The 15,228-nt window shown below is 48.2% G+C and overlaps 1 protein-coding gene across 2 annotated transcripts in view; it reads right to left on the reverse strand.

Moving 5' to 3' along the window:
• Positions 1-576: 576 nt before the first annotated feature.
• The window catches only part of LOC112220832 (FERM and PDZ domain-containing protein 1), a 38,682-nt gene continuing 24,030 nt past the window's right edge, over positions 577-15,228 (reverse strand). The window contains exons 6-18 of one of the 2 annotated variants that reach the window (XM_042303044.1): positions 14,934-15,036; positions 14,649-14,694; positions 14,302-14,406; positions 13,897-13,992; positions 13,604-13,729; positions 9,846-9,971; positions 6,697-6,830; positions 6,381-6,507; positions 6,160-6,252; positions 5,666-5,848; positions 5,268-5,415; positions 3,952-5,031; positions 577-3,805 (exon numbers count right to left, since the gene is read on the reverse strand). In XM_042303044.1, coding sequence (XP_042158978.1) covers positions 1,182-3,805; positions 3,952-5,031; positions 5,268-5,415; positions 5,666-5,848; positions 6,160-6,252; positions 6,381-6,507; positions 6,697-6,830; positions 9,846-9,971; positions 13,604-13,729; positions 13,897-13,992; positions 14,302-14,406; positions 14,649-14,694; positions 14,934-15,036 — 4,991 coding nt within the window. In that variant the 3' untranslated portion in view covers positions 577-1,181. Of the gene's footprint in view, positions 3,806-3,951; positions 5,032-5,210; positions 5,416-5,665; positions 5,849-6,159; positions 6,253-6,380; positions 6,508-6,696; positions 6,831-9,845; positions 9,972-13,603; positions 13,730-13,896; positions 13,993-14,301; positions 14,407-14,648; positions 14,695-14,933; positions 15,037-15,228 lie in introns of both variants that reach the window. The other variant, XM_042303042.1, reaches the window with a different exon arrangement.

Genomic DNA, 15,228 nt, shown 5'->3' on the forward strand with positions numbered 1-15,228 from the left:
GAGAACAGGAAAGTAGTGGTTATGTTTGCATAGCCATAAACTAAGGAAGGACAGATAGAATCAAACTAACACAAACATAGACATACATGTATATCTATCAACAGCTCTGGCACAAACAGCATCAGTCAGTCCGTCCGTCTGCCGAGCTAAACATGGGCAAGTAGTAAAATTCTGGCTCGTTGTTAAATTACTTTGGATCGTTGCTACATCTAGTTAGGTTTAACAGTCAGCCTTGCCAAAAACTTTGTACAAAATACCAAATGAATTCCTTTCCCCTATTCCACCACCCACGCAACCCACCCCAGAAAAATATATGTGTCCTTTAGATTCAAAGTTGATGTATAATTACTGCATAAGCATTTGGGTTATTGAGTGTTTACTCCCACAAGTCGTCAGTCAGGAGCCAGAAACGGTGTACACTTTTCACAGGGTTCATTTCTGTAACTTCTGCAAACTGTAACTTTCCTTCACGGTCAATAGTGCTCCCTTTTGCATTTCTTTGTAAACTGAAGTGGGGTGGGTCTCGGCAAATGTAAAAGTTTGTGATTTATACTGTTAGGCCGAAAAAGTCCCCCAATGGACAAATCTAAATGATTTGAACTTTAACTGAATCCACAGAATCACTAAATAAGCCGAAGATAAAGTAATGCTCCCTCGTCTCCTCAGCAGACACCAGGTCAGAGGAAGGGAGCTGGGTGGAGGTAGAAAATCACACATGACAAAAACAATATGAAAATCCAGTGATAACCACTTACACCAGCAGGTCCCTTCACATCATAGACCATGGTGCAAACATACTTAAATAAGTACATACATATTTCATACATACACATACAGAATATAATAATAAAATAAGATAGATAGTTATAAAATACCTATGTACAAATGCATAATCCAGATGAGTCTATCGGGAGACCTAGCAGTAATGGCAGTCAGTGGAAGAGGTTCCTCTCATCATTTATGGATGTGTGTGTGGTGTGGGTGTGTTTATTCTGTGTGCTGTGGTGTGCATGGCACTTACTGTACAAGTGTGTATGTACTGTACTGTATGTAGGGCCACACACCAGATCCCACTTTGCTAAAGAATCGTGTCAACAGCTCTTCATCCTCCTCCCTTCTCTTACTAAGTCCTCATCTCACCTCAGTCCTGGTGGTGAGGAGGGGTTTTAAAAGTTCAGAGGTCAAAAGTGGAGAGGTGTTTGACCCAGCAGGTCTGTCGTGTTCGGCGAGTGCATCCTGAACAGCTGCGTGAGCGCAAAGACAGAAGAGATGAGCACCGTGCAGCGTTTGGCCAGCAGCCTGACCCCCTCGCACTCTCCCTGCCTCTGTCCATCCCCAGACCCACCGCCACCCCCAGCCCTGGTTTCAGCCGTCTCCACAGCCCCAACAAACTCCCGGTACAGCCCTACGATCTCCTTCAGCTTGTCCAGAGCCTCCTCCTGGCCCTCATCATCAGTGCTGTGGATCTGACCCCTATTGAGGCAGATGTCACAGCCAGGACATGGGTGTGTTCTCAGGCAGGCTGCAGAGAGCTGCACAAGGGCACTAAAGCTGTTGGATAAGGACCGAAGCGCCTCCTCCGGAGCCCAGCCCACACGTGTGGCACGCTGGCACCCTGTTGCCAACCGCCGGGCCTCTGCCTGGAGTAAACTCCTCTCAGTCTCTGTCAAGGGTAGAGGACTTGCCCCTCCACAGCACGGGGTCGGACCATCCTCTTGCCCCACGTCTTGGTTGGGTCCCTCTTCTCCACACCCATCCTGGTCTGTTTTAGAGGGTTCTGATGATGGTGGTGGCCCAGCCGTGCCTCTCTCCAGAACCAGGCGTAGCTGATCGATGTCCTGCCTCAGGGAGGCGAAGCCCCCCTTCAGCCCCACGTACCGTTTGTTGGTGAGGGAGCTCAGGGCGCCTATAGGGGGTGTTGGGGAGACAGGGCGGGACAGGAGGGGGCTAATTTCTGAAGAGGCAGTGGAGAGGGTAGAGAGAGGGCGAGGGGTGTCCCTCAGCAGGGACAGGATGTTGGGGGAGGGGACAGGGGAGGTGGGGGAGGGCAGGGGTGTAGAGCGGGCTTGTTTGGGGCGCGTGCGTTTGGAGAACTCGTAGATTGTGAGCTCCTCGTCAAAGCCGCAGCCGTCCTCCACGTCGCCGCTGAAGCAGTTGGCGTAGACGGTACGGCACCCACACGCCTCGCGGTGGGCCTGTGGAGGGGTGTGCACCAGAGAGTCCCCCTCTAGGGGTGGGCCTGAACCACCCCCTAACCCCACCTCTGAGTGGGGCCTGGACTGGGGCTGCTCCGACTTGCAGGAGCCCCGAAATCCATAGGGCTCAGAGACGTGCGCCCCATTTCCTCTCAGGGTCTGGTTGGGGTGCGACACGTTCGTCCCATTGGCCTCCTTCACACGGGGAGTCACTTCCTGGAACTCTTTGATGGTCGCTATGACAACCTCGGCTCCATCCTCCAGCACTTCCTTCTTCCCTTTACCCGCCGCAGTCTCACCTACTGCCTTGGCAGTGACCTTGCTGACCTCGGAGGCTCCGCTGACCGACAGACCGGAGCCGTACCCGGACGTGACATCCTCGTTGACAGAGCTGGTGGAGGGGTAGTCCAGAGTACCCAGGATCTCCTGGGAGCGGGTCATGTACCAGGGCAGGGCCTGGATCCGCCCTCTCAGCGCTGAGGTAGGCAGACGGCCCCCCAGGCTGGAAGAACTGACCCTCAGGTCTGAACCTGACCCTGACCTCCCTGTGCTCTCTGGGATTCCTGCTGTCCCTTTAGAGGAGGTGGTGAGGGAGGTGGTCAGACTGAGGGGGCCGTCTGCATTTTTGGGGGACAGGTTCTCGTGACTCAGAGAGACCCTCCTCCCGGACTGAGCACTCCCATTGCGGCTGCCCCAGGGGTGGAGGCCGTTCGGTGGGGACACCCCCTCCTTCTCCTTCAGTGAGACCGGAATGGGGAGGACTGTTAGGGGATGAAGAGGAGGAGGGGAGGTTCTGGGAGAGAGTGATGGAGGGCTGGTAAGGCTCAACCTGATCTCATCTCCTGAAGCCGAACGTGGAATGGGGGATAAGCTTTGCAGCTTTCTCGGGGGTTCCACCCCAACCCCATTTCGGACCTCTCCCTTCGGCAGGGAAATCCCATTTGTTTTAGTTTCAACAGTCGCTGTCTGCTTGTCAGCAGTGACCAGAACACAATCTTTAGGAAGCACGTTAGGAGTCCTGTTCTCTATCTTAGAACTGTGCTCTTGCTTAGAACTGTTCTCTATCTTAGGCCCGTTCTCTTGCCTGAGCCCGTTCTCCACAGCCTGAGGTTCAGCAGGGGGTTGCTGGTTCTTCCGTACAGCCGTGATGAGGGGGGAGGAGAGTGGAGGCCCTCCCGCCCCCGAGGTGACTGATTTAAACTCCATCGTTTCCGGCTCCATGGTGTCTATCTCCAAGAGCCCCGCGTGGCCCCCACGAGCATCCCCGTTACAGTGGGCGTACGGACCCCCACACTTGGGAGACCTCTGAGGGTCTATCTGGGGCTTGGGGGCCAGTTCAGGTTTAGGGGCCAGTTCAGGTTTTGGGGGTAGCTGGGGCTTGGGGGCCAATGGTGGAGGTTTGGTCTTGGCATCGACACTCTGCATGGAAGACTGGTTTGAGTGGAGCTTCGGGTCTCGTTGGGTCTCCTGCTGTTTCTTGTGGTCAGGTGAGGAGTGCTTCTTTTTGAGGGGTGAGGGAGGCTCCCTCTCTGGTACCACTGGCAGTCCATTTCCTGTGCCACTCCAGCGTTTACGGTGTCTCTTATTGTCAGCCACATCCAAACTGTTTTCTGTGAGTGAATGAGAGAGAGAGAGAGAGAGAGAGAGATGGGAGTATTAAAAGGGTGACAGAAATCATTCAACACCTTCACTTTAACACTTTAACAGCTCTATACACAGTTACTCTGTCAGTGAAGAAGTGATGTCAACAACCCACCTGTGCCATCAGGAGGAACTGGAGGAGTGAACCGCTCCTGGGCATCGAAGAACTCATCGTCTGACTCTGAGGCACTTTCCCTAGCAACAGGAGGAGGAGCGTTAGGGGACGGCGTTAGGAAAGGACCGCAATCTCCAGAGTAACCTGATAGACTCTCCTCCCCTTTGTGGGTGGAGCTAAAAGCAGCCTTCTTTTCACAGGAGGAGATGTGGATGGGGATGACTCTGGGGATGTCTAACTTGTTTTTGGAAGCAGTTTTGTTAGACTGGGCGCAGATCTTGTCGATGAGGCGCAGGTCTACGTGACTTGGGATCTTAGAGAGCTGTCTCAGTTCCTCCTCATCGTGGTCAACTTCCTCCGTCTCCTCCTCGTCGCTGGTGGCCTCGGGGGGGCTGGGGAGATAGCTGCCCTTGGAGTGTTCAGTGAAGCACAGACACGGGCTGTCGTTGCTGCGGTAACTCAGGTTGGTGGGGCGTACGGGGGCAGAGGCCGTGCTGCCGGCGGCACCCTCTCTCTGACGCTGAGGAGAGGGAGCTGTGACCTCCAGGAGGAACGGGTGGTGGACATCCAGGGTGGTGGTCCCCTGAGTTGGACGTTGGGACCGGAGAGAGGGGCTGTCCTCACGCAGGGCGACCAAGGCCTTGGCTGGGCCTCCTCCTCTGGCTGCAGCTGCAGGGCTGCTCTCCTCCAAGGCCGCCCTCAGAGAGCAGCTGGACAGGCTGGAGAAGCTACTGTTGGCCCGCGGCTCTGTGCGGTACCAGTTGTCCTGTTCCACTGTTCCTGCGTTAGCTTTAATTCCTAGCATCTCTCTTCCTCTCACTTCCCTTCCGTTCTCTTCCTCGACTTCCATGTCCTTCTCTGACAGCTCAATGATCATCACCTCTTGTTTCTCTTCGTATTCTTTCTCAGCTCTCTCTTTCTTTCCTTCCACTCCTCTCTGCTCCTCTTCTTCTCTCCTCCAACCCTCCCTGTCTTTGCTGGCGGGTGCGGGGCGTTTGCGGGTGTGCGTTGGCGGAGGCTCGGCGGGGTAGTCCTCGTCTGACGAGTCATCGGAGTCACTACAGCAGCGGGACACATAGCCTGGGATTGACAAAGAAAAATATTTTTTTTTTCTCAGTTACATAATAAAGTTTACTATGTAAATAATAGTAGTCAAATGAATACTATCCATACTGGCTGATATCCACGTATCAACGCCAAAATAAATAGTAAGAGCAATGCCAAAAAAGGAAAGATTATAGTTAAACATTGATGCTCACTTGTCAGCGATTCATAGCAAACTCCCTCAATAACGGCGAACCTCCCTTCACACACACCTTCCTCAGCAGGTATCCTGTGCACCCGCACCTTGGGGCGTCTCAGACGGAACACACACACTCTGGGGTCCACCAGGAGCTTGCAATAGCCCCCCAGTAGACACGCCAAATCTTTGGCTGCCAGAGAGTCCATCAGTAAGGCAAAAGGCTGGAAAGAGAGCGAGAGAAAGAGAGAGAAAGAAGGAAAAGAGAGTGAGAGAAAGAGAGGTAGAGAGAGAAAGAGAGAGATAGAAAGAGAGAGGAGTGGAGAAGAGAGACCGAGAGAGGGGAGTAGGAAGAGAGAATGCATGTCGTATTTTCCATCCACTGTATTTGTGTGTGAACTAAGCGTAGCTATGAGCCAACGTGTGTGTCTGAGAGAGTGTGTGTGTGATTTCTGTGTGTGTATGGTATCCTACCTTGATGTCATGCAGTGAGATACGTAGCAGGCTGACTCTGTCTGACTCAGAGAGCAGCTCCACTCTACTGATGCTGCTGAAGTCTACCAGGGTGGACACCATGTTGAGCTTGTGGTTGACCACCTGACTCAGGCCGTAGCGCGCTCCCACCAACAGACTGACCAGCACCTCCCGGTCCTGCAGCTGGGGTGGGGGAGGATGGAGAAGAACAGAGGGGGAGGTGGACAGAGGAGCAAAGAGAAAGGGGGATGGGGAGAGAGAGGGAGAGGGGAAAAGAGGATGAGAGGGAGAGAGAGAGGGAAGAGGGGTGAAAGGATGAAAGAAGTAGATACAGTCTGAGACCCATGCTGAATCATCACAGGGTGAAACAAGTTCAGGATGGGGGGGGGGGGGTCAATCCTGTCCAGCCAATAACAGCTCTCTAAATTGGGGCAGAGTCAGAGAATGATTGACAGCTGTGATGATCCTTTGTAAATTGTTTCAAACACACTAACCATCATGGTGGCCGTATAGGAGCGGCCTCCGTAGGAGATTAGTTCTCCAAGCTGGGTGAGGTAGGCCAGCCGGGCCTGAGTGGCTGAGATAACCTGGGAGAGGGAGAGAACCACGATGATGACAACATGCACGACGACGACAACAACAACAACAACAAAAGTATTGCACATATAATCCCTCCCTCCTTTCTCGTCCCCTCTCCTTCTCCCTCCCACCGTACCTTCTGTCGTGGCTCCAGCAGTGACTGGATCTTCTTGAGGTGGTGGCTGATGGCTTTCCTCAGGTCCTTCTCTCTCATGTTACTGAGCAGAGTGGGAGAGATGAAGCTGTCCAGACCAAACTCTTTCCTGTCACAATACACACAGGAGACAATATCAATGTGTGTGTGTGTGTGTGTGTGTGTGTGTGTGTGTGTGTGTGTGTGTGTGTGTGTGTGTGTGTGTGTGTGTGTGTGTGTGTGTGTGTGTGTGTGTGTGTGTGTGTGTGTGTGCGTGCGTGCGTGCGTGCGTGCGTGCGTGCGTGCGTGCGTGTCTCACGTGATGCTCCTGATAGAGGTCCGGGTGGAGCCTATACTGTTCAGTCTCTCGTGCATGTGCAGGGCAGCCAGACGCAGTGCAGTGTTACACTTCATCTCCACCGCAAACCTCTCCTGTAGAACATCCCCGACGCTCTGACAACACACACACACACAAGCAGAGAGAGTGAGAGTTATACACACCCATATAACATTATATATACACACACAGCATGAAACACAAAAACACACAGGCAGAATGATACACACACAAGGTATGAAACACATTTGATTTCCTCTGAAATAAATCAGGCTGACACAGGTTTGGCTATAATCACTCCCTGCAAAGCCCCTCCTCTATATGCTTTATTTGACTTTTTGTCGGCCACGTGTTCGTGGTTGGCTGGGGAAGACGACCGCTGGCTTGTGGTAAATTCGTTCATATGTTCATATGGGCAGAATAATGTATATAATAAATACAAAATGTGCTGCGTCAGTTGCTTTTCTTTTAGATATAATACATACAAATGTCGTCCATAAGTCCACTAATACACGAATTAGTGAATAAAATTAAAAAGTTATTTAAACCTAATTCATTTTCTTTCAATTTGCGCCATTGAAACGAATGATCGATATAATAAAACTAACTTTCTATTGATCCGGACATTTAACGACAACAAATGAGGAGCCTAATGGGCTTATAAACAAAATGATTTGGGTGAATTTCAATGGTAATGATGGTGAGAGTCCAGTAACAGATGAACTCCGATCCCTTTAATCATCGAGGCTATTGTTACTTGGTGTCTCTAAAACCACAACGTTTCCATTTATATTGTCATGTGACAAAAAAGTGTTTATTTTTTATCAATTTAAATAAATTTGCTAGCCAATGCTATAAAATACAGGCCTAATATTCTGCCCATATGAACAACTGTATTTTAGGCCATAGCATAAAGATCAGCTGCATTATTTAATGAAAAGAAGCAACTAGGCACCTTGTTTCACATTCTCTAATAAAAGCCTCGGAAACAGAATTAGGCTACAGCTCGCTTCACAGTTTCCCCGCTAAATGGGCCTACAAGGAAACTCAATTTATCTCGACGATGTTGAGAGCGGGGTACGTAAGCAGCTGTTGAGAGCGGGGTACGTAAAACAGATGTTGAGAGCGGGGTACGTAAGCAGCTGTTGAGAGCGGGGTACGTAAAACAGATGTTGAGAGCGGGGTACGTAAGCAGCTGTTGAGAGCGGGGTACGTAAAACAGATGTTGAGAGCGGGGTACGTAAGCAGCTGTTGAGAGCGGGGTACGCAAAACAGATGTTGAGAGTGGGGTACGTAAGCAGCTGTTGAGAGCGGGGTACGTAAAACAGATGTTGAGAGTGGGGTACGTAAAACAGATGTTGAGAGCGGGGTACGTAAAACAGATGTTGAGAGCGGGGTACGTAAAGCAGCTGTTGAGAGCGGGGTACGTAAAACAGATGTTGAGAGCGGGGTACGTAAAACAGATGTTGAGAGCGGGGTACGTAAAACAGATGTTGAGAGTGGGGTACGTAAAACAGATGTTGAGAGCGGGGTACGTAAAACAGATGTTGAGAGCGGGGTACGTAAAACAGATGTTGAGAGTGGGGTACGTAAAGCAGATGTTGAGAGCGGGGTACGTAAAGCAGATGTTGAGAGCGGGGTACGTAAAGCAGATGTTGAGAGCGGGGTACGTAAAACAGATGTGGAGAGCGGGGTACGTAAAACAGATGTTGAGAGTGGGGTACGTAAAACAGATGTTGAGAGCGGGGTACGTAAAACAGATGTTGAGAGCGGGGTACGTAAAACAGATGTTGAGAGCGGGGTACGTAAAACAAATGTTGAGAGCGGGGTACGTAAAACAGATGTTGAGAGCGGGGTACGTAAAACAGATGTTGAGAGCGGGGTACGTAAAACAGATGTTGAGAGCGGGGTACGTAAAACAGATGTTGAGAGCGGGGTACGTAAGCAGCTGTTGAGAGCGGGGTACGTAAGCAGATGTTGAGAGCGGGGTACGTAAAACAGATGTTGAGAGCGGGGTACGTAAAACAGATGTTGAGAGCGGGGTACGTAAGCAGCTGTTGAGAGCGGGGTACGTAAGCAGATGTTGAGAGCGGGGTACGTAAAACAGATAGTGAGAGCGGGGTACGTAAAACAGATGTTGAGAGCGGGGTACGTAAAGCAGATGTTGAGAGCGGGGTACGTAAAACAGATGTTGAGAGCGGGGTACGTAAAACAGATGTTGAGAGCGGGGTACGTAAAACAGATGTTGAGAGCGGGGTACGTAAAGCAGATGTTGAGAGCGGGGTACGTAAAGCAGATGTTGAGAGCGGGGTACGTAAAACAGATGTTGAGAGCGGGGTACGTAAAGCAGATGTTGAGAGCGGGGTACGTAAAACAGATGTTGAGAGCGGGGTACGTAAGCAGCTGTTGAGAGCGGGGTACGTAAAACAGATGTTGAGAGCGGGGTACGTAAAACAGATGTTGAGAGCGGGGTACGTAAAACAGATGTTGAGAGCGGGGTACGTAAAACAGATGTTGAGAGCGGGGTATGTAAAGCAGATGTTGAGAGCGGGGTACGTAAAACAGATGTTGAGAGCGGGGTACGTAAAGCAGATGTTGAGAGCGGGGTACGTAACACAGATGTTGAGAGCAGGGTACGTAAAACAGATGTTGAGAGTGGGGTACGTAAAGCAGATGTTGAGAGCGGGGTACGTAAAACAGATGTTGAGAGCGGGGTACGTAAAGCAGATGTTGAGAGCGGGGTACGTAAAACAGATGTTGAGAGCGGGGTACGTAAAACAGATGTTGAGAGCGGGGTACGTAAAACAGATGTTGAGAGCGGGGTACGTAAAACAGATGTTGAGAGCGGGGTACGTAAAACAGATGTTGAGAGCGGGGTACGTAAGCAGCTGTAGTACCTTCCACAAAAAAGTGTTTCTCTACAAAAAAGACACGCGAGCCCCTCCCTGTAAATGAACCCTGATTCTCAGCGGAAGGTGACTACTCGAGTACGGTAAAACCGTACTCACCTGTGTGCAAGTTAAACAGGGTCTCATGGCTATGAGTGCAGGTGAATAATTACAGACACTAAAGGCAGAATAATTACAGACACGAAAGATGGTAGTCTAGGCCTACAGCTAGATGTGGCTCACCTGCAGGAAGAGGTACTCGAAGGCGGTGGGGTCTTCCTGTAGCAGATCCAGGGGGTCTCTGGGAATGAAACACACCCTGAACAGACACTTGTAGTCATGGCTGCTGTTCTCCTTTTTCTGCACCACCTGGAGACACACACACACATTACACAGGGTTATATTGAGGTGACCAAACACACCCACATTACACAGGGTTATATTGAGGTGACCAAACACACACACATTACACAGGGTTATATTGAGGTGACCAAACACACACACATTACACAGGGTTATATTGAGGTGACCAAACACACACACATTACACAGGGTTATATTGAGGTGACCAAACACACACACATTACACAGGGTTATATTGAGGTGACCAAACACACACATTACACAGGGTTATATTGAGGTGACCAAACACACACACATTACACAGGGTTATATTGAGGTGACCAAACACACACACATTACACAGGGTTATATTGAGGTGACCAAACACACACATTACACAGGGTTATATTGAGGTGACCAAACACACACACATTACACAGGGATATATTGAGGTGACCAAACACACACATTACACAGGGTTATATTGAGGTGACCAAACACACACATTACACAGGGTTATATTGAGGTGACCAAACACACACACATTACACAGGGTTATATTGAGGTGACACACACACACATTACACAGGGTTATATTGAGGTGACCAAACACACACACATTACACAGGGTTATATTGAGGTGACCAAACACACATACATTACACAGGGTTATATTGAGGTGACCAAACACACACATTACACAGGGTTATATTGAGGTGACCAAACACACACATTACACAGGGTTATATTGAGGTGACCAAACACACACATTACACAGGGTTATATTGAGGTGACCAAACACACACACATTACACAGGGTTATATTGAGGTGACCAAACACACACATTACACAGGGTTATATTGAGGTGACCAAACACACACACATTACACAGGGTTATATTGAGATTACCAAACACACACACATTACACAGGGTTATATTGAGGTGACCAAACACACACACATTACACAGGGTTATATTGAGATTACCAAACACACACACATTACACAGGGTTATATTGAGGTGACCAAACACACACACATTACACAGGGTTATATTGAGATTACCAAACACACATACATTACACAGGGTTATATTGAGGTGACCAAACACACATACATTACACAGGGTTATATTGAGGTGACCAAACACACACACATTACACAGGGTTATATTGAGGTGACCAAACACACACACATTACACAGGGTTATATTGAGGTGACCAAACACACACACATTACACAGGGTTATATTGAGATTACCAAACACACATACATTACACAGGGTTATATTGAGGTGACCAAACACACATACATTACACAGGGTTATATTGAGATTACCAAACACACACACATTACACAGGGTTATATTGAGGTGACCAAACACACACACATTACACAGGGTTATATTGAGATTACCAAACACACACACATTACACAGGGTTATATTGAGGTGACCAAACACACACACATTACACAGGGTTATATTGAGATTACCAAACACACATACATTACACAGGGTTATATTGAGGTGACCAAACACACATACATTACACAGGGTTATATTGAGGTGACCAAACACACACACATTACACAGGGTTATATTGAGATTACCAAACACACACACATTACACAGGGTTATATTGAGGTGACCAAACACACACACATTACACAGGGTTATATTGAGGTGACCAAACACACACACATTACACAGGGTTATATTGAGGTGACCAAACACACATACATTACACAGGGTTATATTGAGGTGACCAAACACACATACATTACACAGGGTTATATTGAGGTGACCAAACACACACACATTACACAGGGTTATATTGAGATTACCAAACACACACACATTACACAGGGTTATATTGAGGTGACCAAACACACACACATTACACAGGGTTATATTGAGGTGACCAAACACACACACATTACACAGGGTTATATTGAGGTGACCAAACACACATACATTACACAGGGTTATATTGAGGTGACCAAACACACACATTACACAGGGTTATATTGAGGTGACCAAACACACACACATTACACAGGGTTATATGAGATTACCAAACACACACACATTACACAGGGTTATATTGAGGTGACCAAACACACACACATTACACAGGGTTATATTGAGATTACCAAACACACACACATTACACAGGGTTATATTGAGGTGACCAAACACACACACATTACACAGGGTTATATTGAGATTACCAAACACACACACATTACACAGGGTTATATTGAGGTGACCAAACACACACACATTACACAGGGTTATATTGAGATTACCAAACACACACACATTACACAGGGTTATATTGAGGTGACCAAACACACACACATTACACAGGGTTATATTGAGGTGACCAAACACACACACATTACACAGGGTTATATTGAGGTGACCAAACACACACACATTACACAGGGTTATATTGAGGTGACCAAACACACACACATTACACAGGGTTATATTGAGGTGACCAAACACACACACATTACACAGGGTTATATTGAGATTACCAAACACACACACATTACACAGGGTTATATTGAGGTGACCAAACACACACACATTACACAGGGTTATATTGAGATTACCAAACACACACACATTACACAGGGTTATATTGAGGTGACCAAACACACATACATTACACAGGGTTATATTGAGGTGACCAAACACACACATTACACAGGGTTATATTGAGGTGACCAAACACACACACATTACACAGGGTTATATTGAGGTGACCAAACACACACACACAAATAGGCACATTCTTCTCTACTCTACCCTGCAACTTTTCCCTGGGTCCTTGGTGTAAGAGATGCGTTTTCTGTCAATATACCTGGTAAAGTCACGGCAACTGCTCGGCCTCCGACCGCAAGGCACTACAGAGGTTAGTGCGTACGGCCCAGTACATCACTGAATATTATATTAAAATTATATTTTAAGATGAATTTTGAAGGGGGACAAAACGAACATATTTTGATTTTTGTGTGTAATTACTCTTTAATTTTGCATTTAGAAAGAGAGGAATGTGTCGGTCTGGCATGTTTCTGTTAGGCCTTCTGCTACAGCACATGTCATGGCAAAACAATGGCCACCCAGTTGATACAATTAAACACAACATCCTTCTGTCGGGTAAGCCTACTTTGCAGTTAACATTCAATTGAGGTTTTTTGGCTGAAAGCTTTCTGTCTACCCACAAGACCGTTATCAGTACGTTATCATTACTAGCCTCGCTAACTCTCTACATACGGAGTGATGGACAAATGCGCACACCAGACAGACAGACAGGGGCAATATTGCTGGAACTTAATTGGCAGATATTGTGTTACATTTGGCTTTTTAAGCCAATAGTGGCTAACCAGGGGTGGGATAATGTCAATGCTGCTTTGATTGCATAATAGCTGGGAGCTTTATGTTCATGACAGTTTGCGAAGGAACACATCAAAAAAATAGCTTGGCGAATTACTTGCCGCTCACGATCTACCTGTTGGAGACCTGTGATTTAGAGATTACTACTGTTTGACTGACTGCACTCGTAAAACACAGGGTGGATGTGTGGGTGAGATGTGTGTGTGATTGCATGTGTGCGGTTGCACGTGTGTGTGTGTGTGTTCTACTCACCTTGTGTATAAGCTCGTCCTCGTGCAGGAGCAGTAGCTTGGTGATGCTATACTGCAGTTCCAGCACCAGAGCAAAGTACTCAATGCAGCAGATGGACAACTTGTCCTTCAGAGTCAGAACGATGTCCTGCAAACAAAGCGACCCAGTTAGGTCTTAGTTTTGCTGTCTTCATGTTACTTGACAACTGGATACTTTGTGTCAGCGCTTGTGGGCAACTGAGGCATGCAGATGACACAGGTTTACACGCATGGGTGATATTTGTAGGTAACATACTCTAAATGTTATGTCCGTACCTTGATGGTGGTGGTGGCGTCGAACTTGAAGGCCTTGGTCTGTCCGTTCTCCAGGTAGACCTTCAGAACGTTGGGCAGGAACAGAAGAGAGTTTCCCTGCAGGAAGAAAACAAATTGAATGAGAGAGAGAGCGAGAGAGAGAGAGAGAGAGAGAGAGAGAGAGAGAGAGAGAGACAGGGAGAGGGAGACGGAGACGGAGAGAGAAAGGGAGACGGAGAGAGAAAGGGAGACAGAGAGAGAGAGAGAGAGAGAGAGAGAGAGAGAGAGAAAGAAAGGGAGACAGAGAGAGAGAGAGAGAGAGAGAGAGAGAGAGAGAGAGAGAGAGAGAGAGAGAGAGAGAAAGAAAGGGAGACAGAGAGAGAGAGAGAGAGAGAGAGAGAGAGAGAGCGTGTGTGAGGTCCTGACCTGAGTGTGACCGTTAACGACCACTTCCTCTGCGAAGCGCACTTTGATTGGGTTACTCCTCAGACGAGCCCTCTTCTCCGCCGACATGATGGACGACTTAGGACCCTTGACACACAGGAAGACGACGTTATGCCATCATTAACACACACACATTCAAATACGCACAAGCGCACACACACACACATTCAAATACGCACAAGCGCACACACACACACACACACACACACAGACACATTCAAATACGCACAAGCGCACACACACACACACACACAGATTCAAATACGCACAAGCGCACACACACACACAGACACAGACACACACACACAAACACACACACACACACTTACTGTCATGTGCCTTAAGATTGTCATTGTGACAGAGTCCTCCAAGTCCCTGAAGAAACACAGAAACAATATGTTTCTGTCCAGCAGTCATGTAGGCATTTTCACTACACTGACATTTGACCTGACACGCTTGACCTGACACGCTCACACGCACAAATGATAGTATGCTTTCAGAACTGGATACACTGGAAGGGAGTCACTAACTACACTACTATCTAGTTAGAATATAGAGACTGAGAAACAGAGGGAGAAAACAGAGTAAGGGACAGAAGAAACAAAGTTATTTACCTAGTGACGTCTTGCAGCTGTTCATAGCTGAGATCATCTGCCACCAGGTCATTGATCTGTAACACCTGGTCCCCAGGGTACAGTATGCCATCCGCTGGGCCACCTACACACACGGAAGAGAGTGTTTGTTATATAATTCAACACAGTCACATGTGCTTACAGTAGCTCCCCTGGGGGGGGGTATCATTAATACCAGCCTCTCTGCCAGCCTCTCTACTAGCCTCTCTGCCAGTCTCTCTACCAGACTCTCTACAAGCCTCTCTGTCAGCCTCTCTACAAGCCTCTCTGCCAGTCT

This window comes from Oncorhynchus tshawytscha, linkage group LG21 (assembly GCF_018296145.1).
Source record: "Oncorhynchus tshawytscha isolate Ot180627B linkage group LG21, Otsh_v2.0, whole genome shotgun sequence".
Taxonomy (NCBI): Eukaryota; Metazoa; Chordata; class Actinopteri; order Salmoniformes; family Salmonidae; genus Oncorhynchus; species Oncorhynchus tshawytscha.